The sequence below is a fragment of the Lontra canadensis genome, unplaced genomic scaffold (genome assembly GCF_010015895.1).
Source record: "Lontra canadensis isolate GAN:19392208 unplaced genomic scaffold, GSC_riverotter_1.0 scaffold40, whole genome shotgun sequence".
Taxonomy (NCBI): Eukaryota; Metazoa; Chordata; class Mammalia; order Carnivora; family Mustelidae; genus Lontra; species Lontra canadensis.
The window spans coordinates 8338368-8366030 of NW_022631034.1; the positions used below are offsets into that span (position 1 = coordinate 8338368).

At 38.8% G+C, this 27663-nt stretch overlaps 1 protein-coding gene across 2 annotated transcripts; it reads right to left on the reverse strand.

The window, feature by feature from the left end:
* Positions 1–7146: 7146 nt before the first annotated feature.
* On the reverse strand, positions 7147–27351 carry CRYZ (crystallin zeta). 2 transcript variants are annotated; one of them, XM_032870120.1, is made up of 8 exons: positions 27235–27351; positions 25675–25827; positions 21648–21811; positions 17039–17090; positions 13154–13303; positions 8788–8889; positions 8592–8687; positions 7147–8150 (listed from the first exon to the last, which is right to left on the reverse strand). In XM_032870120.1, the coding sequence occupies exons 1-8, from the start codon at positions 27343–27345 to the stop codon at positions 7986–7988; spliced, it is 993 nt and encodes a 330-aa protein (XP_032726011.1). In that variant the 5' UTR covers positions 27346–27351; the 3' UTR covers positions 7147–7985. The 2 variants fall into 2 exon arrangements, with proteins under 2 accessions (XP_032726011.1, XP_032726012.1); XM_032870121.1 differs by lacking the exon at positions 25675–25827.
* Between the last annotated feature and the right edge of the window lie 312 nt (positions 27352–27663).

Sequence of the window (27663 nt, forward strand, 5' to 3'; positions counted from 1 at the left end):
GGTAAAACCAGTGTTTGGAATTTTTACTTTAAAAATGTATTCTAGGGGCACCTGGGTGTGTCAGTGGGTTAAAGCCTCTGCCTTCGGCTCAGGTCATGATCCCAGTGTCCTGGGATCGAGCCCCGCATCGGGCTCCCTGCTTGGCGGGGAACCTGCTTCCCCCACTCTCTCTGCCTGCCTCTTTGCCTACTTGTGATCTCTGTCAAATAAAATAAATAAATAAATAAATAAGTAAATAAAATCTTTAAAAAAAATTTTTAAAATGTATTCTAAATACATTTTCATGCAGAAGTTAAGGTACATTCTACAAATCAGTACATAATAAATATTCATTAACTTATTCAATAAATGTTTGCTAAGTTCCTTCCATCAGTGAGGCATAGAGATGGGTTTAGGAAATGAAAGACTGAGTTCCTTCACTCAAGAAATACAGACCACTCCAGTCAGGAAAGCAGGCAAATAAACAGTAAATTGCAATAGTGTTAGTTGTGCTTTTTTTGTTTCTATGTTTGCGTGGTGTGTGTGTGTATGTGTGTGTGTACCCATCTTCTTTTACAAAGAATTTAATACCCTAGGCAGGGTGGCAAATGTTCAGATTTATTCTAGGGGCAGAGAGGCAGGGGACTAAACTCTAATTAAGGGTGGTCAAGGAAGATTTTTCTCTGGGACAAATTTAGTGGGGCCTGAAATTCTAAATACTGCCTTCACTTCTTTGAGACTGAAATTTAGTGGGGCCTGAAATTCTAAATGCTGCCTTCACGTCTTTGAGACTGGCAAGGCCCTAAAGGCTTAGCTGTAAGCTCCCTACTCTTGGCAGATATGACCCCGACCTGGTGGGAAAGGCTCACCCCACCCACCTCCAGCTAGTTCCTCTGTCAGCTGGAATAACTACAACCAATTCTGTCCTCCACGTAATCCCACACATTAAGGGGTTTTAATCAGACATTTCACAAAGATCACTCTGGTACTATGTGGCCAGTGGATTCAAAGTAGGGCAAGAAGAAAGGGTGGGTAGCCAGTGAGAGTGCCATGAAGGAGAGCCAGGCAGGAAGCAATGAGGGCTGAGACCCAAGCACTGACACTGAGTCAGGTTCTGTAGGTACAAAGACTGGACGCCACTCAAGTCAATAGCCAATGGCCGACAGGATGCAGTAGTGGGGATAAGGGAGAGGGAAGAATCAAAAATGCCTCCTGGACTTGGGTAGCCAGGTACAAGCTGTTGTCTTTCACTGAGCTAGGGAAGAATTCAATTCTGGGCATACTGATTCTGAGTAGTTTGTGGAACATCCAAGCACTGTCTAGTGGATGGTCTGTATGTGGGCCTTAGAACAGACTGGAGATACAGGCTTGAGTGTACAAAGGAGATAGTGATGCCTGGGCTATGATTTCAGTCAAGAGTAATGTACGGAGAAAAAAAATCCCAAAGTAAAGCATGTCAACATTTAAAAGGTGAGTGGAAGAAGACATGTTTACATAGGAAACTGAGAAGGGAAAAGGGGTATCAGGAGAATGTTGTTCTAGAAGTCAGGCTAGAAAACAATTTAAGGTGTTTCTATGTGTAGGGAGATGATGAAGCTGTGGGATTCAGGGAATAATTTTTAGAGGAAAGTTCATGAGGAGGCCAAAGCAAAGCGATCCAGAGGAAAGATAGAGAAGTTAATGCTTAATAAGCAGGATGGTCATCACTTCCAATGAAATAGGAGATGAAGACAAAAAGGATAAAAATAAATTTGTAAGTATAAATAGCTTAGTGTTTTCTTCATTGTGAAATAAGAATTCCAGATAAATTGCCTACCACTGAGTGGAACAACACTGGAAAACAGTGCTCCTCATTTAGTTAACCAGCAGGCTAAAGATAGAGGCAAAGAATTCTAGCAACTTAAGAGTTTTCATTTATGTGGAAATGTAGTTTGATAGACATAAAAAAGGAACATAATCTGAGAAGCACTTAGAAGCTATAGTGATAGGTCTATAAACAAGACTATGTGAAACCAGCTAATAAACTCAAACCTTCTTTAGGATAAAAGAAACTGCAAGACATGTAAAAACCCAAATTACATGGATAAACTGTGAAACAGAATTACAGTGTTAATTCCTAAGCAAAATAATATTTCACCGAATAATACATGGGTGCAGTTTTGTTAAAATGCATTTGTCACACCTACTAACAGTGCTTTGATTACAAGTGATGCTTACAGTTGGATTTCAAATGTGATGCTGCAATCAAAATAAACATCCAAGACAAACTGATAAGCCCAAGTTCATCTTGGTTTTTTTATTAACCATAAGTTAAATCTGGGAGTTCATTGCTAGAAATGTACACACAGAGTTCTCCCAAGATCAGATAGTTCTCATCATCTGAATATCTTTTTAAAACAAAATGAAGCATTTTCTGAGGACAATTTATTATTTCAAAAACAAGAATAAAGTAAATAGTTATGATACATTTAGTACAAATTTAACACATACACTGACATTTTTTACAGAGCATGTCATAAGAATAAACCATAAATTATCAACCCAGATAAAAAAGAATTCTGAATATGCAGGCATATAATTGCAGAAGATTCTATATATATATACACACACACACATATATATGTGCTCTGAAACTTAGTCATTTATTTTGATTTGTGATATTAAATTCTTTAGTTCCTAATATTTACTATTTAAGGAAGCATTTTTTTTAAGATTTTATTTATTTATTTGACAGACAGAGATCACAAGTAGGCAGAGAGGTAGGCAGAGAGAGAGGAGGAAGCAGGCTCCCCACCGAGCAGAGAGCCCGATGTGGGGCTCGATCCCAGAACCCTGGGATCATGACCTGAGCCGAAGGCAGAGGCTTTAACCCACTGAGCCAGGTGCCCTAAGGAAGCATTTCTTTAAAATAAAATTTTGCTGATTTCCTAGAAGTAACTTCTGCTAAAAAATATTTGAAAATGTTGAAAAAAGTGTCGGGGGAAATCTTTGTAATTCTACTACTAAATCAAGCCCTTCTGAAAAGTATTTAACAGGCATCTCTTGAAATGCATAGGTAAACACAATGAAATAGAACTGTAATTATACATATTTTGTATCTGCTTTTTAAACAATATTTTTAATACTGTGCCCTGAACATCTTCCCGTGTTAGTAGCTATATATCCACATGATATTCTAATAGCTACATCATACTGTGCTGTACAAATACATCAGCTTTTAATCACTTAATTGATGAAAATCTGGGTCATTTCCAATATTTTACTATGATTAGCTAGGCTGCAGTGAAAGCAATCTTGACATATGCCTCTACAGACATGTCCATCTCATTAGGACAAATGCCTGTAGTGGAATTAATGGGTCAAAGGAGATCCACATTTTAAACTTAATACACCTTCTATCTGCTCCCCAGAAGAGAAGCAACTGTATACTTCCATCAATAGTCCATAAGTGCCCATTTCCTGTATTACTAATGAGGGTGAACACTTCCTAAGTTTGCCAGCTGTATGCATCTATTCTTGCATTGATTTTCCACTCATTTCCATGTCTCATGTGGGGTGTTCATCAATTGCTAATTAATTTGAAGAATTTTTTTTTTTAGATTAGTAATCTTTATCTGTTACTACAGATCTTTTTTTATTTTTTCTATTTTCCTCTTTCTTTGATAGTTTAGGCTTCTGATTAATGTTGTAAGGGGCTGTTCACCTCTCAAGATTATAAAAAAAAAAGTTCTACCATGTTTTTGTTTTATATAATTTGATTTATATTTAAAATTTTGAACCATCTCAAAGTCTATTGATATTACATGTGAAGTAAGATTCTAGCTTATTATTTTTTCTCAAATGGAAGCCAGGTCTCTTAATAAGTAACTTTTTTCTCCACTTAAAAGCTGTATTTGTGGGTGCCTCGGTGGCTCAGTGGGTTAGGCCGCTGCCTTCAGCCCAGGTCATGATCTCAGGGTCTTGGAATTGACTCCCGCATGGGGCCCTCTGCTCAGCAGGGAGACTCCTTCCCTCTATCTCTTTCTGCCTGCCTCCCTGCCTACTTGTGATCTCTGTCTGACAAATAAATTTAAAAAAAATCTTAAAAGAAAAAAAAAGCTGTATTTGTCACCCCCAAAAGTGAGAAACATTTTTAGACTCTCCTTTGTTCCACTGATCTTGGACCAGTATTTTAGTAACTCTAACTTAGGGGAAAAAATTTCATGTCTGTTGAGACTCATTCTAAACTTTTTTTTCCTCCCCTTTCTGAATTGTCTGGCTACTTGCCCATCCCTACCTCCCCAAAGAAAAGCTTTAGAAACATTTTTCAAGTTTCTAAAATGTCCTATTGAAATTTTGGTATGAATTACTTTGAATTTTCAGAGTATGAGGGAAAAATCTATACATGAATCCAACCAAGAAATCTTATGTTATGTTTTATTTTGTTATCTTATGTTGTGCTCCCCAGGAGTTTTACAGTTCTCTTTTTAAGGGTCCTGTATGTTTTTTGTAAATTTGGTCACTTATATTTCACTGTTTTTTAAATTGGTAATAGTAGTACTTCTATTGTGAATAGACCATTTTCCATTATATTTTCTAACTGATTAACAGGTTTATATTAATCTTTATATATTTATTATGCAATTGGCTACCTTTCTGAACTCATTAGTAGTCTTTCCATTTGTTCTCTTGCTTTCTCCAGGTCTTGAATAATATAACAGCAAATATGATTCTTCTGTATGCTCCCTTTCAATATCTGTATGTGTGACTTTTAAAAATTTTAAAGGCTATGTCTTATTACCAGTAGTTTTCATTAATTTTGCATAGATCTAATAAAAACTGTCAGTAAATAAACGTAGCTCTTTGCATTAGTTCAGGAAAGTTTTCTTTAATTATTGCTTCTTTCATTTTTCTGTGTTCTTTGGGGTAGCCCACATAGAATTCAAAAATTGTATTTTCCTTTTTCTTTCTTTTGTTTGCCATACCTTAATTTTTTCTCATCTTTTTTTTTTTTTTTGAGTGATCAAATTTTTTGAGAGTGATCAAATTTACCCATATGACCTATAAAGTTTTCAGTAGTGTCAGTTATGCGGATTTGTCCTCCTATGGGAATTTGCTTTTGGAATTTCCTTTTATTTTTTTTCATATTTCAGGATGCTCCCTTTTCATTCCTTCTCTTTAACTCAATTTATTCCTTCTTCATGGCTGATAAAAATGAAAGTAATTGTTTAAACACTCCTTTGTACACACCAGAGCACTAAGTACCTCACAGACTTTAACTTGCTTACTTCCTACAAATGCTGTAATAGATATCACTCCCATGTTATGTGTGAGGTAACAGAAATTCTGGATGATGAGGCAATTTGCCCAGGACTCTGTGACAGATCAGTAGGAGAGCCAGGTCTTCTGCCTCCATAACCCATGGTTTTAACAACCCTGTTTCCACAGGTCCGTGGGCCTCCTCCCTGTTCACAGGCTTAATCACTAAGCTAACTGCCACAGCCAAATATTCTTTGAACAAGTGTTATGCACTCTCAGCATTTGCTACAATCTAGGGATCCTCCACCTTCCATCCATTTTTAAGACTTCTTTGTGGTGACTGTATATCCAGGGGTGTAAAGTGCCCCTCACTCCTGAATCTGCAGTTGTACCAAAAATGGAAATCTGTAGTTTCCATCATGCAGGTGAAAGAAAGGGGCTGAGGAATACTGCACGGGTGGGCAGTATTCAGTTCTGGCTAGCACTGCTAGCAACAGGGACTTGATTTTCTAGATGGTGTAGCTTCTGTGCCCTGAGTTAGTGACTGAGTTGGGGCTTCTTCTTAACTTCTCTCCAGCTAATCTGATCAATGAATCAAATGATGGGCACTGGAGTTAATACAAATCCCCACTGGATTTTGGCACAGGATTTCCTCTTTAGCTTGTAGTACTGTCACAATCTTTGTGGGTATTTTTGCATGAAGCTGGGAAAGGATAACCAGGGACTGCCAACCTCTGGCATGTTTAACATGTTTGACAAGCATTTGTATCCCACAGTGGGTTTGAGATTTAGACTCACCATTAAAGAGAATACATGGGCTGTCCCACCAATACCCGGCAGCCTGACTCTAGACCACAGTGAATCCAGATCCTTTTTTATAATTCCTAACATTTTTGGGCTCTTTTCTTGGATGTGGGAAATTCCCCAAATATGTGCTATTCCTAAATAGCTCATATTTTCCTATGGATTAGTAAAATCATCCTATGACAATTTTCAAATGATGTATTTTTTTTTTAAAAATCACTACACTAAAAAATGGCAGTGTTGGAAAAATAATGAAGGTTTGAGCTGACGTGTTTTCCCGTCTGCGAGATGTAGGTAAGGAGACAGGCAGAGCCAGGTCAAAGTGACCCGACAGGTTTGGTTATTCTTGAATGTTATCCTGCACAGAAAAAATGCTCTTTACACTGTGAATTATGGAAGCCCCTTGGCACACATAGCCCCTTGCCTCAGGAAAGCTAAGCTAAGGACATTATAAAATGTTACCACCCACCCCCTCCCCCTTTTTCTGTCTTCTGAAGCTTGCATGTTATTTTGTACTTCCAGGGCCAAAGCTACTCTGGATGGAGGCAGCTAACAAATACATCAAAAATATTAAACATGTAATTAGAAATCCCAACCTACACTAAATGCCCCTCATCTGTGTCTCTGTGTCACCTTCTTGTGATGATTGGTTTTATGTATCAACATAATATTGCCATGTTTCTTTTAGGGGTTAACAAAGAGTCACCAGGTGATTTTAGGTAGATTATGCTCAATAACGCAGGTGGGCTTCACTCAATGGGTTGAAAGCCTTCAGAATGAAAACTGAGATTTCCCAGAGAAAGAATACTGCAAATTAGAAATCCTACTAGCCCACCCAAAGGATTTAGGCTTATCAGCCCCCATAACTATGAGAAAATTCCATAAATCTCTTTATACATATATGTGTGTATGTGCGTGTGTATTTGTACGCATATAGGAGGCTACGTGCATATGGTGAAAAGCAAGAACAAAATTAACAAACTTCATTTCCTTGCACATGACATTGATGTCAAGATATCTAAGAAATCATTCCTTTTCTAGTTTCGATAAGGACTTCCAGCACAGAACACTGTTAGAAATTAACCATTAGGAATTATGTAAAAGAGATGTAAGGCAAGTACTATATCAAGACCAAATAGATAAACACAGGTTTTATTTTTTCTACAGAATTTACTGCAGGTCACCATGTAATGAAGACAAAAGCAGATCACTCTTCATGTGTCAAACTTGTTTACTAATTTAAACAAAAACATATGACTCCCATTACACAGATAATTCTAAATCTAGTTTGAAAATCAAATCAATCAAGAAGTATCTGTCAGGAGACTACATACCTACCTATCTTACTACACCAAAAGTAAGGCTGTCCTCTTCCCAGAATATATGGATAATGAGCAATCAACCATCAACACAGTGGATGTGCTAATATTTGGGGAAATACTGGAAAACTATTTGTTAAAAAACAAATTTCTCTAGACATTATCTTGCCCTTGCAAGAGACTTGCAGATCCAGATGAGAGAAGTTTAGAAAAGGGGTCTTATTTAGTCCAGAAAATCTTCAGAATATGATACAGTTCTGAGCTAACCAGATACTAAAGAACCTTCATAAGAACAAGTAGGCTTGGAAACCACACAGCCTCATTTTGAATTAACTTGTTTTTGTCAAAGGTGTAGAATTAATGACCAAGTACCAGGCATTTCTGTAATGTACCCAATGCCAAATGACTACTGACATTCTACTTCCTACTATAATGACTTCTTGATTCAACGCAGGCGGGAGGCGTAAAGAATACTGTGATCTGTAAAATAAATTGTACTCCAATGACCACATCTCTAAAGATAAATCTTGTTTTTTAACATGAGAAACTCACTGAATCCAACAAATGCTGATTAGAGCAAAGGTAGTGTGAGTAAAACTGGGGCAGGAACCCTCCAACTACATTAGGAAGACATGAAAGAATTAGTCATTCTAAGAGAAGAATCATTTTCCCACTAGTTCCACTGTTATGGATGATATTTTTGTGAGCCTGGGCCACCTTCTCCAGCGAATACTGAGAACCTATTACAGGTTTCAACCAACCAATTTCCATTCCAGCTTGAAGGGCTGCTGCAAATTGCCTAAATTCCTCCTACATGAAAGAAAAAGGTCTTTTTGTAGAACACATGACTTAATTCTCAGAAGGATTAAAAATTTTCAGATTCTAAGAGTCAGAACATAAACAGTTCCTTACAAATATGTGGCTTTTGTCATTTGTCCAGAACTACAAAAAAAGTTTTCTACAGACTAACCATAAGTACAATTTGCCTGAGGCAGTGTCAGTTTACAAAAACCCTATTGTCCTGAAGTAATTACTAACAGTATCTCCTTTCTCTCTCAAAAGTGTCTTGCCCTGGAAAATAAATTACATCTCCCCCCACCCCCACCCCAGTTACCTTGTAGTGACTAATCCCTAACATACCCACCCAGTCAGATAACTAAGTTCAACATCTACTGGAACTGTCAGTCTGCTTGAGTAGGCAAACTGTATCAATGTTTAGGTTATCAAAATCAGAGTCACTTCTTTTCCTACCTTAGTTGATGAATACAGAGCAACTCCAATTATACTAGATTCCTTTGCCATGGTGTCCCGTGGGTTTATTTCAATAGGACCTCTGCTGCCAACAACCTAGTAAGAAAAACAACTTGTCTATAGTTAAGGATCACTGAAAAATAGTACTGAATTATGGTAAAGCCTCAAAGTGGTAAAAAAAAAACAAAATACTTACTATTACTCGTCCTCCATATGACAGAAGATTCAAATCATTACTAAGATTTACATTAGCTAACATTTCAATGATCACATCAATTCCTTTTTCACCAACAGATTTCTGTAATAAATAAGAATGCAGAGTAAGATAAGAGAGACAAGTAAAAAAAAACTGTAAAAGTTATCACAGTCACATATATTATAGAAATATGTTTCAAAAGACATAAAATGCTACATTTTTAAGACGAATAACACTAATTTTTAAATGACCTAATTATATAGTGTTGATGTAATTCCAAGGGACCAGTCACAACATCTAAAGTGATAAAGATTTATACTAAATAAATTTCAAGTGCTTTGACTCAACTTGACTATACAATACTTTTCCTCAATTGAAAATTTTCTATTTTCAAAACGTATTTTTTTTAAAGATTTTATTTATTTATTTGACAGAGAGAGATCACAAGTAGGCAGAGAGAGAGACAGAGAGGGAAGCAGGCCCCCTGCTGAGCAGAGAGCCCAGATGCAGGACTTGATCCTAGGACCCTGAGATCACGACCTGAGCTGAAGGCAGAGGCTTAACCCATTGAGCCACCCAGGTGCCCCTCAAAACGTATTTTCACAGAGAAGCAAACAACAAATATCAAATCCCAAAAAGGCTTCCACTTTTTTTAAAAAACAAAAGACAAAAGAAGGAAATCATTGGCTATCTGGTGTTGCAGTATTTTCTTTGTGTGCATTTAGTTTTGTCCCAAGTGATTTATAATCAGCCTGCCATACTACTCCTTTTCTTTTGGGTTTTCAGAGATGTTGGTTTGCAACATCCAAAACTGGCTCTTCTCTTAAATAAGTTATACATATATACCTTATACTCAAATTTTATTTAACCAAAAAAAAAAAAAAAAAAAGAATACCAGTGCCAGGCATTGTTAAGTACTGGGGATTCAAAGATGGACACAGAGAACTCAACACAAAGCTAGGAAGAAAGATGGAAACATACTGCAGTCAAGGCCGTGATGGGATGAGCTAAGTGCTGCGACAATGGAAATAAACGATAGGTTATAGAGAAAAAGAAAGCTGTAAGTCTGGTCACCTGTAACGATCAGAGGAAGTTCCACAGAGATGCGGTCCTAGGCCCTGAGGAATGAACAGGAGTTCCTTAAGCAAAAAGGAAGGAAGAGGAGCCAGCAGATACTACACCTGAGGCAGAATAAAGAGAAAACAGAAGAGCTAGGGCCTAAGAGTCCAAGTCAGGATTAGAAAGTGTCCCCGTGGAGCTGGGGCATGTGTTTCGGAAGGCGGGGGGGGCGAGAGGAAGAGGTAGAGAGAGAGGTGACTGTCAACTGCTATGGGCTGGGAACATGCATCAAATGCCATGTTAAAGGGTGTAGACTTTGTGGGGGCAGGTGTTCATTAATTCATTTTTGTGCCAGACACTGTTTTAGACACTGAAGGTGCAGCAGGGAACAAGAAAGACAAAAATTCCTACCCTCATGGAGCTTCCATTTTAGTTATTTCTGGAGATTTTTTTTTTTTTCTTTTTTTTTAAAGGAGAACCAAATAATTCAGGAAACTGTGAAGACAGAAGGGGCTACTAGGTCACTTATAAATGACAGACAAAGCTGGAGAGGATGAGGACTAAACTAAGTCACAGCAGAGACGAGAACGAAGAGGAAGACATATTTGAAAGGCATGTCAGAGTGGAAACTGACAGACGGAGGTGACTGACCTAACAGGTAGGAAGGAGAACAGTGATTAAAAGATAGGAATAGAGGCACCTGGGTGGCTCAGTGGGTTAAGCCTCTGCCTTCAGCTCAGGTCATGATCTCAGGGTTCTGGGATCGAGTCCTGCATTGGGCTCTCTGCTCCGCAGGGAGCCTGCTTCCTCCTCTCTCTCTCTCTCTCTGCCTGCCTCTCTGCCTACTCGTGGTATCTCTCTGTCAAATAAATAAAATCTTTAAAAAAAAAAAAAAAGATAGGAATAAAAAATGAAATGTGGGTCTGTCTCAGATGAGGAGACCAGTGGCCACATCCTGATGGCATGAAGGAAGGGAATGCCGGCCAGAAACAGTGCTGGAAATCCGCAGGATGTGGGCACAAACAAAGCCAGGGATATATAGATATATAGTATAGAGGAGACTGATCAGGGGAAGGTCTCACACCACGGAAGACACAAGACCAAGGGGAAAAGCTAAGGAACAGCAACATTTAAGTATTATGAGGAGGAAGGGGACTGCAAATGAAGTCAGGGAAGTAAGAAGAGAACCACCTTCCAGGAGATGTGGTCAGGGTCAGCTGCTGCCCAAAAAAATCACACAGGATGAGGCCAAGTCAAAAGCCGCAGAAGGGTAATTAGGAGCTCACCAGTGACCTCTGACAAGCAAAATGCAGTGGAAGGTGATGGGAGGTAAGGAAGTAAAAAGATAAGTACTCACTGCTTTTTCAAGAAGTGTTGGTGGTAGAGGGGGTGAAGGGTGTGGTAAAAGGATAAGGGAGTGATCTGGAGAATGAGAGAGACTTAAGCAGAAGGACCTAGTAGAAGAGAAAGAAGCCATAAGACTTCAGGGTCTTAAAGTTATATGTCTTCAAAACAAAAACATATTCGTAAAATAACTGGCCATTTTTCATCTTTGTAAATACTCTTAGATGATGGTATCAGGAGTGAATACTCAATTAATTCTAGGTTTCCTAGACATACACAAAGGAGTAGCTTTACTCAGTTTTTTGGCAAGATGATTTAGTGCTAATAAATACACTCTCCCTCGTATTTTCCTCCATTTGTAATGGCTGAGGTTACACAGTAATCAGTACCTGGAAAATTTTAAGTCTCAACATAAGCAAGTAATTTGAGGTTTAGCAAAGTAATCAGTGTTTAGTAAATTGCTACTACAATGCAAACAGAGAACTTCAGAATCTGCTTTAGTTCTGCTCTAACAATGGACTATATGCAATGACTAACTAAAGCCTAATTCCCTGCTCTGGATGAGGGAAATGATTATTCATTCCTCCTTGGCATCCAATTAAAAAATCAACTTTATTCCCTAGGCTACACAGAGCCAGTTTGTAATCTCTAGGTACCTCACCCTCCATTGAAAAATTATACCAACAGAAATTAGGTTGGGAAAATCTCGTGGTTGCCAGAGGCAGGGGATTGGAAGTGGGTGAAATGGTGAATATGGTCAAAAGGTAGAAACTTCCAGTTTAAAAAAAAAAAAAAGTCATGGGGATGTAAAGTATAGCCTGGTGACCATAGTTAATAAGACTGTATCACAGATCTAAAAGTTGCAAAGAGTAGATCTTAAAAGTTCTTAGAAGAAAAAAACTTTTGTAACTATGTATGGTGTTGGATGTTGATGAACTTATTGTACTGATCATTTCACAGTAACTACAAATAAAAAAAAAAGAGGGGGAGCACCTGGGTGGTGCAGTCTGACTCTTGGGTTTCAGCTTAGGTCATGATCTCAGAGTTATGAGATAGAGCCACATCCCCAGCTCCACGCTCAGCATAGAGTCTGCTTGAGTATCTCTGTCCCTCTCCCTCTGCTCCTTCCCTCTGCCTCCCTCTGCCACACTCACTCTCTCTCTAAAATAAATACATTTACAGATGAGTGGATAAAGAAGAGGTGGTATATATCTAGAATGGAATATTACTCAGCCATCAGAAATGCAATCTTGCTATTTGCAACAATGTGGATGGAGCTAGAGGATATTACGCCCAGCGAAATAAGTCAGTCAGAGAAAGGCAATGATCAGATGATCTCACTCATATGTAGAATTTAAGAAACAAAACACAGGATCATAGCGGAAGAAAGGAAAAAAATGAAACAAGACAAAACCAGAGAGGGAGACAAACCAGAAGAGACTCCTAAACATAGGAAACAAACTGAGGGTTGCTGGAGGGTGAGGTATAGAGGATGGACATTAAGGAGGGCACGTGTGTACTGAGCCCTGGGTGTTATACAAGACTAATGAATCACAGACTTGTACCTCTGAAACCAATAATACACTATATGGTAATTGAATTTAAATGATTAAAACAAAACAAAATAAAAAAATCTAAAAAAAGAAAAGAACACCTCAGGGCTCCAAATACAAAGCTGTGACTTTACTTAAAATGTGACTGCATTAAAGAGTACCAATTTTGATAGCTATAAGACTCTGGAAAGGGTAGGTTTTATTTGATAAACATAAACAAGACAGATGAGAGTAAAGGTTTGAAAATTAGACATCTCTGCTTTTTAGTTTACTAAAACTGTGAAACACACATAGGCATTAAAAAAACAGCAAACAACTTTAAGAGTAGCTATTTAGAAAAGAGCTCACAAAAAAAAGTAAGTCTCCTAAGAAATAAAATCTACCTTTATAAAACTGTAGAATTATTTTACCTTAATTTTATCAATATAATTAGGTTCTCTGTGATTGAACACTTCATGGGCTCCATTTTGCAAAACAATGTTTTGTCCTTCCTCAGTACCAGCTGTGCCCAAAACCTTTAAGCCGTAAGCTCTGGCAATTTGGCATGCTGCTAGTCCAACCTGAAAAACAAAATATAAACACCTAGTTTTGGATTCTTGGCATCCCTACAAATATTTATCAAATATATGTAATAAACTTAAGGTTCTTCTAGGTCCTCCCCTATCCTTAAAGAATTCCGAGTCTATGATAAGATATGAAGAAAGAAGAAGAAAAATAACTAACTTTTACTGAGTATTTATAATGTGTCAGGTACCACACAATGCTTTATTTTATCCTTACCCATTGCTTTATTTTATCCTCACAATAAGCCTGGGAGCTAGATATTATTATTGTCCGTATTCCACAGATGAGAAAACTAAAGCTCATAAAATATAAGTAACCTGACCAGGTCAGAGATGGGAACATGGACAAATCACAGAGCTGGACCAATTCAGTCTGCAGAGCTTGAGTTTTTAACCACTGTATCAAAATGCTTGCTCAGCACCGACTTTGTGCAAAAGGTAAGGGGTTTAAAGACATTCAAAACTTGCTCACTGACTTCATACTTTAACAGTACATATAAAATGCTAAATGACAAATGTGACATTTAAGTAGAAGAGATAGGTATACGAGCAAATTAATTCATTCATCCATATGATGACCATTTATTGTTTACTATATGCTACACACACTACTTCATGCAAGAAACTTACATTCTGAGAAAGGGGGAAAATAACAAACACACAAATTAATGAATAAAATAAATTTAGCTACAAAAAAGTGCTATGAAAAAAAACCTAGCCTATTGGAGATAGGCAGAGAGACTAGTGAGGTCACCAAGAAAGGCAACTCTGAAGAGATGAGACCTGAGTCAAGTGAGGGACAAGCCGTGTGAAGATCTGGAAAGCCTGGTGGAGAATGTTGTAGGCAGAATGGTCCTGGCTCACCTGGTGACATGGGAATGAGCCTGGACAGAAAGAGGGTCAACGTGGCTTGAGGGTAGGGCACATGGGAGGCAGTGCAAGATGTGGCCAGAGGAGCATGCATTCACTTTGCAAATGCTGAGCTGTATTTGCTCACTTAACTGAGGATATGCAATAATTAGCTGAATATGCATGTGGACTTGGGAGCATCCAGAGTTGGAAATTTAAATTTGAGATTCATCACTTATAGATGGTATTTAAAGCCATGGACTGCATGAAATCACTAGATCACTATATAAATGTGCTTAGGATAAAGGAGAAATAAAAGCATATAAGGAATATAGACAAAAGCAGTTTTTTATTTTTTGTTTTTTTTTTAAATTGCAGGAATAGGAAACCTATGGTTACAGGCCACATGAATAATACAGGTAAGTGTCACACACATTTACAGCAGGGCTTCTCAAACCTAGCACTACTGACATTTGGGGCTGGACAATTCTGTGTTGCAGAGGCTAGCCAATGCTTTGAAGGATGTTTAGCAGCATGTCTGGTTTCTATCCACTAGACACCACAGCCCCTCCACCCAGTGACAACCAAAAATGTCCCCAGACACTGCCCCAAATGTTCAAGGGGGAGATGGGATGATGCCAAACCGCCCCTCAGTGATAACCAGTGATTCAGAGGAAGGTAAAACCATTACAGATTGGGCATGACAGAAAAGAATTAAGATGAAAAATGATGATAGAAACTGATTAAAACTGTAACAGAATCACAGACTCCCAGGCCTGAAATAGACTGTAAAGATTATATGGCATATGGGAGTGTAGAGTCTGAACTCAGTTGGGTTTTGGCAGGGATCTGTTTGATTTAACCAAAACAAACAAACAAACGCCTGGGACTCACGGTCTCATGAGTCAGAGAGACATCCAATTCCATGAAATATAATATAGTATGGAGTTAGCACTATTAATTTTTGCTACTTTAAATTAAAAAAAAAAAACACAGGCCTCTAATAAAACTATATCTGAACTAAAGATTTAATGTAAATATATGTCCTTCTGCTCTAAAGAGGCATTTAAGAGCTGTTCTGAAGGTACTGTTTATGCTCTTCTTGTCAACAATTATACCAGCAACAGTACTTCAACAGATTATGTACCATTATGTGTCAACTATTTTTCTTCTATTTACTTTGCTGACACTAAAATAGGGCACTCCCTACCAACGTATCTGGATAACAGCTGTGTTCATCAATGCCACACCATTTTAAATACACAACATAATCCCAGAGGAATTTGAATTAAATGAGGACAGAAAGTACAAAGAGAAGCAAGACAAAACCCAGTACTATTTCCCTCTGGTAGGGCAGGGAGGATCAGACGTGCTTCTCACACCAGGCCGCCAGCCTATCCCTGCTAGCCAAGGATTTAACAAACTCAGCCAGCTCAGAGAACAGTGTGGATTTTGCCTTAATTTTTTTTTTTTTTTTTTTTTAAAACCATGGTGAAGTGATTGGCCTTTTTACACAAGGGTAAAGGGAACAAAAAGATTTTCTTTAAATTCTTCTCTCCTCTTCCTATGAAACCTCTCCTTTTTATATAGAGCACCAGGTTACTTCTCTAAAAGCCAAAGCAATTTAAATAAATGCAAGTATGACAGATCCTTTAGTTATTTTGGGTTAAATTTAATTTAACCCAAAAATAGACTCTTCGGTGAAGCTAAGCAATGGGAATTTTTGACAAGGTATATCTGTCATATTTTCTCAAGTCCCCAAAAGACAATCTTAGTCTTTTTAGTAAATACTCTGATCTGTGAAATCCTTCAGAACGGATCTGAGGTAGACAGGAGGCTAAGTGTGGAACCTTGTGCTTCATCTATTTAAAGTAACAGAAACACAATAGGCTGAATGCTCTGTACTACCTGGCCACCTTTAGAGGTAATTTCACATTTTCAGGATGCCATTCATTATTCCTGGAACAATGTGTCATTTAACAGGCTACTCCTTTCAACTACTCTGAGGAATACACGATGCTCTGAAAGGGTTAACCAGCTTCCTCAAGGTGAGCCATCCAACCCCAGGCCCTGTATTTTAAAAAAAAACGTGAAATCTCATCTCCAAAATGTCCAAAACCTCTACATGCAGGATAGAGGTCATGCGGATTTCTTGTTAAATTCCAACCTCAGAGCTCTAACTTTTTCCTCTAAGCTCCTCAGAGGCAGATTGACAGCTGGTTTCTTGAAGAAGCTTCTGACAGCCCTGTGTTGGGTTATTTCACTAAAGAGCTTATTTTAAAGTTCTCGGTCCCCTCCCCCACCCACATTAGCATTTTAAGCCATGGGTTGTGGTGTTAAGGACACAGCTGTACAGCGTGCATTCCATGAATGTCATCAAAGCACAGCAGGCGACCAGTGGAAGGGAGATAGAAGGGTCTGAGAATTCACCATGTGGCTTTGCCGTGCTGTCTGGGGCAACATAGGTAAAGCTTTAATGAGCCTTAGTTTCCTTATCTAAGGGAATATGGAATTAATATTAACTTTAAACAACTATTTAAAATTCTAAATAAATACTCTTATAACATATGCTACTTGAAGGCAAAAACAAAGCTAGTTTATTTTGGTCCGCACCCGACACTGATGGAAAACCTAACACAGACATTTTTACTGGGGTGATCTGTTAAATGTTTTAACCGAGAAATACTAAACTAATGAAAAGGAATCACCTTCAGAAGACAGCATTTTAAGAAGCTTTACTACAGAGCGGAATCTCTTTATTGACTACAAATACTGACTATATTTATTAACTTGACTTTTAAAAATGACTGAAAAGAAATATAATGTGAAACCTACACACATAAGCTCCTTTAAACATAAACTTAAAAATAAACAAATACTTACTCCTCCACTAGCCCCATGAACCAGAACACTTTCTCCAGCTTTCACACGGGCACTGCAAAACAAGACAAGGGTTTATCACCTCACTTTGAAGATAATGAAGCTCAGGTGTTTGTCATTCTTAAGGAAATTCTACCCTCAGTTCAGCTAACACTTCCCCAAACAAGAAAGTCATTCTGTTCTACAGCCCAAAATATTCTCCAATCTTCACAGTATCAAATGAGGGTTCTTCAGTCACAGACAAAGGAAAACATGAAATTCATTTGTTCATTCAACAAACATTTAATGGGAACCTATTATGTTCCAGGCACAGTGCTGGATGCTGGTAGCACATCCGGTGCTATCTTCCCTCTGGGAGGCTACACTCTTTGGAGGTACGTGAAGTGAAAGAGCTAAACCTAGAGGACCTGGAGTCTCTCATTCATTCCCACAGAAAGTGTCTCAAAAGAGGATTATGATAAGCACAGTCTTGATACTGTGACCCAGGGTAATGCCCAAGGAAATACAGAAGTTAGATGATTTAAGAAACCATTTTTTCTTCTCCATGCCTTTGAACATCAGGTCACACAGCCTCTAAGCCCAGGTTTCAGAGAGCAATGCTGGATCTGCAGTGGTACGACAGTAAGAAATATGATCAATCTTGTCTCACCAAAAAATGTCTAGATCCTTCAGTGAAATGACATACTCTTTCCACTTCCGGTTCATTATACCGAAAAAATAAGGCACACGCAGCAAGACAGTTAGGGGATGCTTTATTACTCTGAATGGACAAGTGCCAATGTCCCAATCCAGCAGCTGTTCTGTGATCCAGATCTGATTCTCAGGGAGAATCTCTTACTTCCTAGAAAAATAGGGGGTGGCCACACTGGACAGACATTCTATTCAGTCTGGGACTAAGAACACAATGACCCCGAGTCATGCTCAAGGCTGTGTACCAACAGCTGGCAAACGGCAATTATGAGCAGTAAATGAAACTTCTTACAGTTCTCTTGTTTAGAAATAAGGGGACAGAGGGCAGTGAGTCTGAAATGATACACTAAGATAACTATTACCAAAACACTTTGACATTTCAAAAAGTAAAATATAAATGTAAGGGAGTAGGATTACCAATACCATACTGTGGGATATGAAATACTTTTCCCAATAACGGCTCCTTTAAGCATCTTACAAACAACCTCTCAAACACTAAGAGTACATCCTCCTAAACCATTGGACCTGGGGAGGGTGGTGAAAAAGCAAGCTAACCCTCTCCCAAATCCCACTGCTAGAATCCTTCTATCCTTGCACAGAGTCATTGTGATGGTTAATTTTATGTGTCAACTTGGCTGGGCCTGGGGCCAGAATTTGGTTAAACATGATTCTGAATGTCTCTGTAGGGCCTCATCCAATCAGTTGAAGACCTTAAGATAACAAAAACTAACTTCTGGAGCAGGAAGGGCTTCTGCTGGTAGATTGCCTTTGAACTTGAACTGCAGCTCTTTCCTGAGTCTCCAGCCTGCCAGTTTACCCTATCAGACTTTAAATTCACCAAGCCTCCACAAATCAATCTCTCTCTCTCTCTCTCTGTATATATGTATGTAATCTGTACGTACATGTTCTGTTGTTCTGCTCCTCTGGAGAATCCTGACAAATATATCGTCTCCCCCAGGGACTCACAGCAGGGGCATGAGCTTTGGCCTGGCCTTCCATGCTTCTGTTCCATGCTCCCTCCCAGTCACTGAAGATTAGCACCTGGCACGTAGGCTTTCTCTTCCACCCCAAAGTCAGCCCTAATCTAACAGATTTCAACATTCTCTGGGAAGAAAACCTTAAATCACAATTCCTGAATTCTCCCCTGAATTCTCTCCCAAGGTAGAAGCTGGTAACCGCCCTCAACCACTCTATTGAAGAAATATATCAGACTCTAACAACTAGTGCTACGATAGTAATCTCCTAATTCTGTAAACCTATATTCTTTTAACATCTTTTCTTCAACTTCCCAGAGATTGCTGTCTCCTGATTGCTCAATTTCTGCCCACTAGTTCCTCCTGGTCCTGTTTCCTGCACTAGCCAGCCAGGACCTCATGGTAGTTCAACCCAACTCCTCTCTCTTCATCTCCTGTGCTCTCACCTCCTTCACGCTACTGCATGATGCCACTGATACTCCAGCCCTGGATTAATGTTAAAATCTAACTTCCTTGATAATCTATCCAAATGGTGATGTACTATATTTAAAAAAATAATAAAATCACATGATCATGCATTTTGGTGCCACTTCCATCCTGATTGTCAAAAGATCACTTTGCCTCCGATTTCATGATGAAAAGTGAGGCAATCTCTTATGAGTTCCTTCAACACTCCACCTCTTCCTAGCCACAAACTTTTCCATAGTTATACCATCTTTACCGCTTCTAGGTTTAGCAGAAGAGCTGTCCTTTTGATGTCTGAAGCCAATCTCTCCACGTGTTCTACGTCTTTCCATCCCACCACCTGCCACTCCACCCTCTCTTCCAAACCTTCCATTGCTCCCTCTTCTAGATCTTTCCTCAGCTATAGACATATTCAACTCCCGTCTATACTTTTGTCCCCACAAATTCCCAAGTACTCTTCTACTTCCTCCTCCCTAACTACCTCCATTTGAGGAACCCAATTCCACCTCCCTCCTCAGCCCACTCAAACTTCTGTCTCACCACTCTACTGAAAGTGACCTGACTCAAGTCACCAATCACCTCTGAATTGCTAAGCCCAACTGCTCTTTTTTCCAAACACACCTCACTCTTGCATTTGACAGCTAACTTTCCTTCTTGGTAGTGACATCAAATACTGCCCCTAACACTATCAACACTGAAGGAATATTTACTCCGCACTGGGATCTGTACTGAGCTTAACAGGTATGACCTCACTGAATTCTCACCACACCCCTAGGAAGGAGGTGTTACTAGTATTCACGTTTTTCAAACCAGTAAACTACGGCTGAGACAGGAAAGTAACTGGACCACAGTCATATGGCTGCTAGTAGAAGACAGTACTGTAACCCAAGTCTTCCTGTCTTCAAAGAACATGAACTTAACAGGTATTTATTATAGACACCATGTCCTCTAGACAACCTTGGCCTTGGCAAACACTTCTTTTCGTCTCTTAGGTCTCTTTCCCCTACCTCTGACTATACTCCTACATGCTGATGTTCTCTTTCTATTCTCACTCCACTGTTCTTCACTCCCTGAAGGATTTCAGTCATTTTCATCTTGTCAACTCCCACCCACCGGCTGAGAGCCCCATGTTGACATCTTTAGTCTCTAGGCATCAGATAATTTCACCCAACAGGTTTCTGATCTTCTCCATCATAATACCTATCTTGGTTTCAACTCCAAAACTGGACCAAGCTTCCCTCTGAAACTTTTTCCTTCTTTTCATTGTCATAGTTCAACATTATCCAACCTAAAGAGCTAGAAGTATCGAAGTTCATCTTCTCTCTCATTCTCCACAGCAAACAGTCACCAAACACAACTGATTTTACCCTCTAATAGCTGTCCTTTCCCTTACACCTTTTCTACCATGGCCCTTCCTCTGGCCCTTAAGTATTTTGCCTAAAGGACACTCGTGTAAGACCCTCCAATCTCTTTCTCCATTCCTGTCATTGAATCCATCCTTCACATAGCTCATAGGTAATCTTAATAAAATACTCATATAACAGTATCATTCTCCTGAATAAAACATTTCATGACCCCAATCCCTTACAGAACAGTGTGTGAGCTCTATCATCTTGCTTTTTACAATCTGAAACCTACCTATTTCATGTGACAGCTAATATTTATTAAAAGATTACTATATTCCAACCTAATGCAACACCACTCTTTGCCTTGAAATATTCTATCCAACAAAATCAAATTGCTATAGCTCTCCTTAAATATCATGATATTCCCCACCGACAGCAGGCTTTTCCCATTGTCCAGAATTTCCTCTGCCTAGCCCCCCCCACCACCACCAGGTATTCTTTCCCAAGAAAACTCCCTGATTAAAGTACAGATTTTCAGAAGGGTGCCTGGCTAGCTCAGTTGGTGGAGCATGTGACTCTTGATCTTTGGGTTGTGAGTTCACACCCCATGTTGGGTATAGAGATTACTTAAAGATCAAATCTTTAAAAATATATATATATAAATTCTCAGATCCCAGCCGTGGAAACTGACCAGTGGGTCTAGGGAAGGGCCCTACGTGGTATTTTTAAATTGCAGCAATTAGTTTCTAGGGCTGGATAACAAGATTTTTGAACCATGACTTTAAAATAATCCAAGCCTCACATCTTGGCAGGAAGCCCTATCTCATCACCACTGTTACATCCCTTATGATCCCATAAATCCCTATGCACATCTACACTACCGTACTTTCCACATTATACATCAATATTATTACTCTCATGTCTGTCTCTCTAACTAGACTGTCAGCATCTTAAAGACAATGACAGCGTTTTGCTCTTCTTTGTATCCCCAGTGATTAGAATAATCTCCCAAATTAGCACAGTTTCCAGTCCATAAATGCTTAATGGTAACTAAACAGTAACCAAATATGAGAGACATGGATGCGTGGTAGGAAGGCAGGCAATACTGGCTATATGACCAACCGTGTGTGTCATTACCTGTGGAGCAGGGCTCGATAAGCAGTAAAATAGGGAATACCAATGGCAGCTCCTTGCTTCAAGTCCAGTTTTCCTGGTAGCGTGTAAACGGTGTGATCGGCTGCAAGAGCATACTCAGCATAGCCCCCTGAGATGGTGCTAGTAGTGAAAACCCTGTCACCTTTCTGGGGAAAGCAAGAAATTGATAAATGCAGTAGGGACTAAAAATGATGTCAGATGGGTATAATCCCTTCTAATGCAACTTTTATAACAATGAATGAGTATTTATGTATTGTTTTCTCCATCTTAAGGTCTCATAAAAATATCTGCAGCATACCGGACATTCTTAAATGTTTTATTAATAGAAACCAGGAAGAAAACTTAAGGATAGTAGGAGAAAGTAAAAAAGGAAAGGAAAGAAAACCTCCAGAATGGTATAATCAGAAGACAACTAATCTTTACCAAGAGACCTTACTGTGCAAAACACTGTATTAGGAGTCTAATGAGTATTGTCTAATTTGATCATCTCAATAGCCTATGAGGTAAGTACTTTTCTTATCACAACTTTAGATTAATTCCACTACACAAATGAAGAAATCTAGGGACAAAGAAGTTCAATAATTTGCTCAGATTAAGCAGTTAGTAAATGGCAGTTAATACAACTATTTTTTTTTTCCTGAAATACTAGGAAGAAATAAATAAGATATAAGGTTTCTTCCACACACCAAATACCTGTTCTAAATCCTTCCCCCAGGTTTCTTCACCCCTGCATTCCTTCCCTCATTTTTTATGCATACACCAAGGGCAGGAAACTATGCCTGGATCCTGACAGCAAGATGAGCCAGGACAGGCTTCTTCACTTATTACAGCACCAGAAACACAGTAAACTCTCAGCAAACTCTGCTGGGTCCTTGCTATTGGAAAGCAGATGCATAACTGAGGGTGAGGTAAGGCACAACGGAAGCCTTAGAGCCTGCCCAAAATGACCTGCATGCTAGGGAAATCAGACTGGCTACTATAAACACCTGTCCGGATGCCCCTTTCTTGAAAAAAATGTAAATATTCCTTGGAATAAGCAAAACATTAAGGCAATAACTTTCACGGTACTTAAATTTGTCCTGTAAAAAAAAAAAAGAAAAAAAGATCTAAAAAAGTAATAGCCCTCTGCAGTGGGATAGAAAAAGAAAAGATTCAAAAGCCATCCAGCAGTCAGACAAGTGTCACTGCTTACAGTGCCACTTGCAAATGGTCAAATATGACTGTGAAAAGATTAATCTTGTTTTTACAGCTTAAAAAGCTGTTGCACAGATTGCAATATAATTCAAACACATTCTAAGAATTCACTATGGAAAGCAGGACTTTGAGTTCTGTGATGGATACTAATAACAAAACAACTTCTACCATCAGAAGCATCTTAAACTCTAGGAAGATAAAAAAAGGAAAGGATAGGAATAACTACAATGCAAGAAAACATGATAAACCATCAAAGATTAAGTCCCAGGGGGTGCCTGGGTGGCTCAGTGGGTTAAGCCTCTGCCTTTCGCTCAGGTCATGATCTCAGGGTCCTGGGATGGAGCCCCACATCGGGCTCTCTGCTCAGCAGGAAGCCTGTTTCCCTCTCTCTCTCTGCCTGCCTCTCTGCCTACTTCTGATTTCTGTCTGTCAAATAAATAAATAAAATCTTAAAAAAAAAAAAGATTAAGTCCCAGGAAAAGAAAGGAATTACTTCTAAGTTAAAGAATCAAAAATAGGTTCATTGAGAAGCTAAGATTTAAGAAAGGTCTTGAGGAACTGGACGAGATTTTGAAAAATGAAATGGAAAAATGTTATTACAAGTGAAGGAAACAAAGTAAACAAAGAAACAGTGGCAGGAATAAATGCTGAGAAACCGCTAGCACTTGTACCCAGTGAGTAAGTGGTCTAATGCATGGAAGGTAATAGTTTCAGAGATACAATGAAAAGGAACTAAAGCTGGAGGGTAAAAGCCCCTGCACCTATGTTTGTAAGTTTCAGTTTAATTCTGCCAGGCAGAAGAACCAAAATGAACAAAGACAGAGAAGGAAGAGCATGGGGTATGCAGGAAAGAACAGCTTTACTAAAAAATAAAGTACAGGGTGAGAAGGAATGGAGATGGGAATAGAAGGACAGTGGGAAAGAGCAGGAAAGAGTCTTCTATCACAACATAAGAATTCTCAGCAATACTCTGAAATCTGTGAGGAACTGACCTAAGAATTAAACCATACAACAATCGATCACATTTCAGAACACATCCCTTATGGAGCAGCGATAGATTCGTGGAGGAAGGAGGGCAGGTGGTCAGTTAGGTATCCGTTACAGATACCCAGGTAAGAGACTAGGCAGCATAACCTGAACTCCAGGCAGTGGGCACAGAAGGACATGAAAGAAAACCATCCTCATGCGGGAAAGCTGAGTGACGGGGAGTGAAACCACCGATGTGACCAACAGAGTCGCACAAGAGCAGAGCATATCTGATACGACAAAAGGTAAGCTCTGTTTTAGACACACTGTGTATGAGGTTACCAAGGGCTGGTGGCGTGGGTCCCATCTCCCACATCTCCCACACAACTTTCTGTGAAGATGTAAACGTTCTGTATCAGCACTGTCCAGTAGGGCAGCCATTACAAACAGGGGCTATAAGCATCTGAAATGTCGCTGGTGTGACTGAGGAACTGACTCCTTTATTTTACTTCAAGTTAATATGAATTTTAATTCACATGTGGCTAGTGACTACCTTATTAGACAGAATTTTAATTCACATGTGGCTAGTGGCTACCTTATTAGACAGGACAGGTTCACAGCTTAGTGGAAAATTCTAACCTAAAGATATCACATGTGATCATGGAAACCACGGGATCATCCTGAAGAAGGCACAGAATACCAAAAGCAGAGGTGTAAAATGAGATTGAGAACACTGGGCAATTCTGAAATTTGAGGAGCATCCCAAGAAAAAGCAGTTTGAAAAACAATGCCTAGGAGGAAGTGGGGAAAAGGACAGGAGAAAATGATGTCATAGAAGCTGAAAGGAAAAAAAAAATTTTAAGAAAAAGTTAAGTGGCTGACAGTGTCAAATGTCACCAAGAAGTCAAGAGAGATAATGACATAAAAGGGCCCATTAACTCTGGCAATAGAGAGGCCATTAGCGACATTAGCAAGAAGCGTTTCAGTGGAGCAATGAGGGCAGAAGCCAGACCGCCACGGGCTGAGGGGAGCACAGCCACAGGAATCAGAATGCCTTCCTGTGCAGAGGCCACGTTAATCTTCTCTGTCTCGGTCCAATTTTGGCAAATGTGCTGCCAAAGTGGAGCAGGTCAAGGAATTATGAGGAAAGATGCTAGAACATGAATATACTATCCATGATTTAGATTTCTTTTGGTATATAAATAACAAAAGCCCCGATCATAATATTTTCATTGACTCAGTCACCTTGATCTGAGTCAGAGCTCCAAAAATGTATAGTTGACCTGGCATTCTTTTCATCTTTTACTTATTATTCGAAAGAATTGGCCTTTCCTTTATCTTATGAAACTATATTTATAGAAAGAATTAAACATTATGTTGGCTTGTGTATTATTGAGAGGAAATAGTATAATTTCCTTGCCTATTTTCTGTCCTTACATATTTCTCCTACATCAAAAGGATCACAGCTGAATTCTGTGAGAATGTGAAGATACAGAATTTACCCAGCGCTTATCCCCAACAATGGAAACTAGGAAGACCTCTAAATAAAAGCCAATCTCTTTTTTGAATAGAGGAGTCCCCCAAGTGGCAGAAATTGTGTAATGGGGCCTTTCATTTTTTTTGAAGTTTTTATTTAAATTCCAGTTAGTTAACAGATAGTGTAATACGAGTTTCAGGTGTACAATACAGTGATTCAACACTTCCATACAACACCCGGTGCTCATCACTGCAAATGCTCTCCTTAATCTGTAACGGGGCCTTTTAAAGACTAACGACATACTTTAAAGCTATGTTAAAATATTTTAAGAAAAATATTAAACTAAAATGGAAATAATTTAAAATGTAATACCTTGAAAGTGGATACATTATCTCCAACAGCTTCTACTATGCCAGCCACGTCGGAACCAGGAGTATAGGGTAAGAGCGGTTTTCTACTGTAAGTACCAGAACGAATGTATGTTTCCACTGGGTTTATACCACATGCATGGACTCTGATTAGAACCTGCAATGACAATGTATTTTCATTCATGCAGAACATTTAGGTATTCATTCAGCGTTAATGCTACGACTCTACTGATTATGGGAATTATAAAAATGGACGGGAAAACCTCACCTTCAATGGGCTCCTGTTACAGTTTTGCAAACCAACATATACATAAAAAAGATAAGACAGAAAGGCTTATTAATATGTTATATTAAAAACATTTTGGGAAAATAGTAGTGGAAATACTCGAAAGGATGTGCGGCACAAACCTTTATGTGCTCATCAAACCCAATTCCTCCTCCTCCTGGGTCCATAGGAAGAATATTATTTCTTGGTGCATTATAATTGAGTTTTAGCCAACAGAATGTGAACAGAAGTGACCAGAGCCACTTTCTGGGCCATAAAGATGTTCTAGGCAATCCACACTGTGCCTTCACCCTTTCATAGACGTGACCCCAGAAGACAGAGGTGTTAAAGGTGGCAGAGCCCCATGATGGAAGAAGGCTGGGTCCACAAATCACTCTTTGAGAGTTACCCACTGATATTTTAGAATTTGGAATTTAGTGAATGAGAAATAATTTTCTAATGTTGAGCCATTGAGATTTTGAGGTTACATCTACCACAGAAGCTAATTTTACCTTATTTAATATGTAATGATATCTTTTGCTGTAAGAGTAAGAGAAGGCCTTACAAAGAAAGTGGTATCCGAGCTAGGCCCTAAAAGAAGAGTAGATATTCTTTCAGAATGGGAGAAAAGGATGTTTCAGGTAGAAGGAATAGTATGTACAAAGACAGAAGGAATAAAAGCGGCTCTTGGGGAAACCAGACAATGCTGCTTGTTACAGCACAGTCTATTGAAAAGGAGCAATAAGATATGAATGTCTAAAGTTAGGTTATGGCCAAACTGTAAAAACTCTCAGACGCTTCAAGGTTCATTAAGGAAATGAGACTTGGGAGTCATGGAAGGTGCAGTAATAAAAATACATAATTTTTAATGAGAAAGTATACTGTTAAAGTCACCGGAAATGATTAAACTCTTCATTTAAATTCTCTTAAATCATATATAGGAGGCATGTATGCAGAAGAAAATTATTTTCCTACTGTGCACAAAATAGAAATCATGAAAGTTTGTAATAGAATAACTTGTTCAAAACTACTTATGACTCCATGCAGAAAAATTCAATTATTGCACTTCATAGATGATCCTCAACCTCGAAAATGTTCTTAGAGCAAGTTATTTTCCCTTTTCATGGATATATCTCACTAACAGTTATAATTATGTTCTCTTTATAGCATCAGTATAAACTGTCCTAATCCACTGTGTTTATGAATTATTGTGAATCTGCTTTTTTTGAACATGAGCCTGATGTGCTGGAGACTCACACTCAGTGTAATTATTGCCTATTTTTATGGAATTATTTCCACCTGATGGTCTTTTGGAATTGGTACTGCAATATCCGACTGGAGTTTCAGCACTTCTGGTCCACCAAATTCAAAAACTCGAATCGCTCTCATCAACTTCTGTCCAGTCGCCATGGTGATCTAGACACCAAGAAAAAAAAATAGTCTACTGTCATATGGTATCTAGACTGTATCACTATGTTTTTCCCCCTGGAGGGGGTAGATCAAACAATTTTTCAAACAACAATTTAAATCATGAGCTTACACAGATCTCATTTCATGTTTAAGGACCTTTCATCTTACAAATCCTTCAGCTACAAAGCAAAATACTTGATATTACTTCCTGTAGGGATTCTTTGCCTTCCACAAGGGAATCAAACATGCAAACAAAAACATCTGGCTAGACATAGCATGAAACAGTATCTTAGGTTTCTTTTTGGGCAAGCTTGTGTT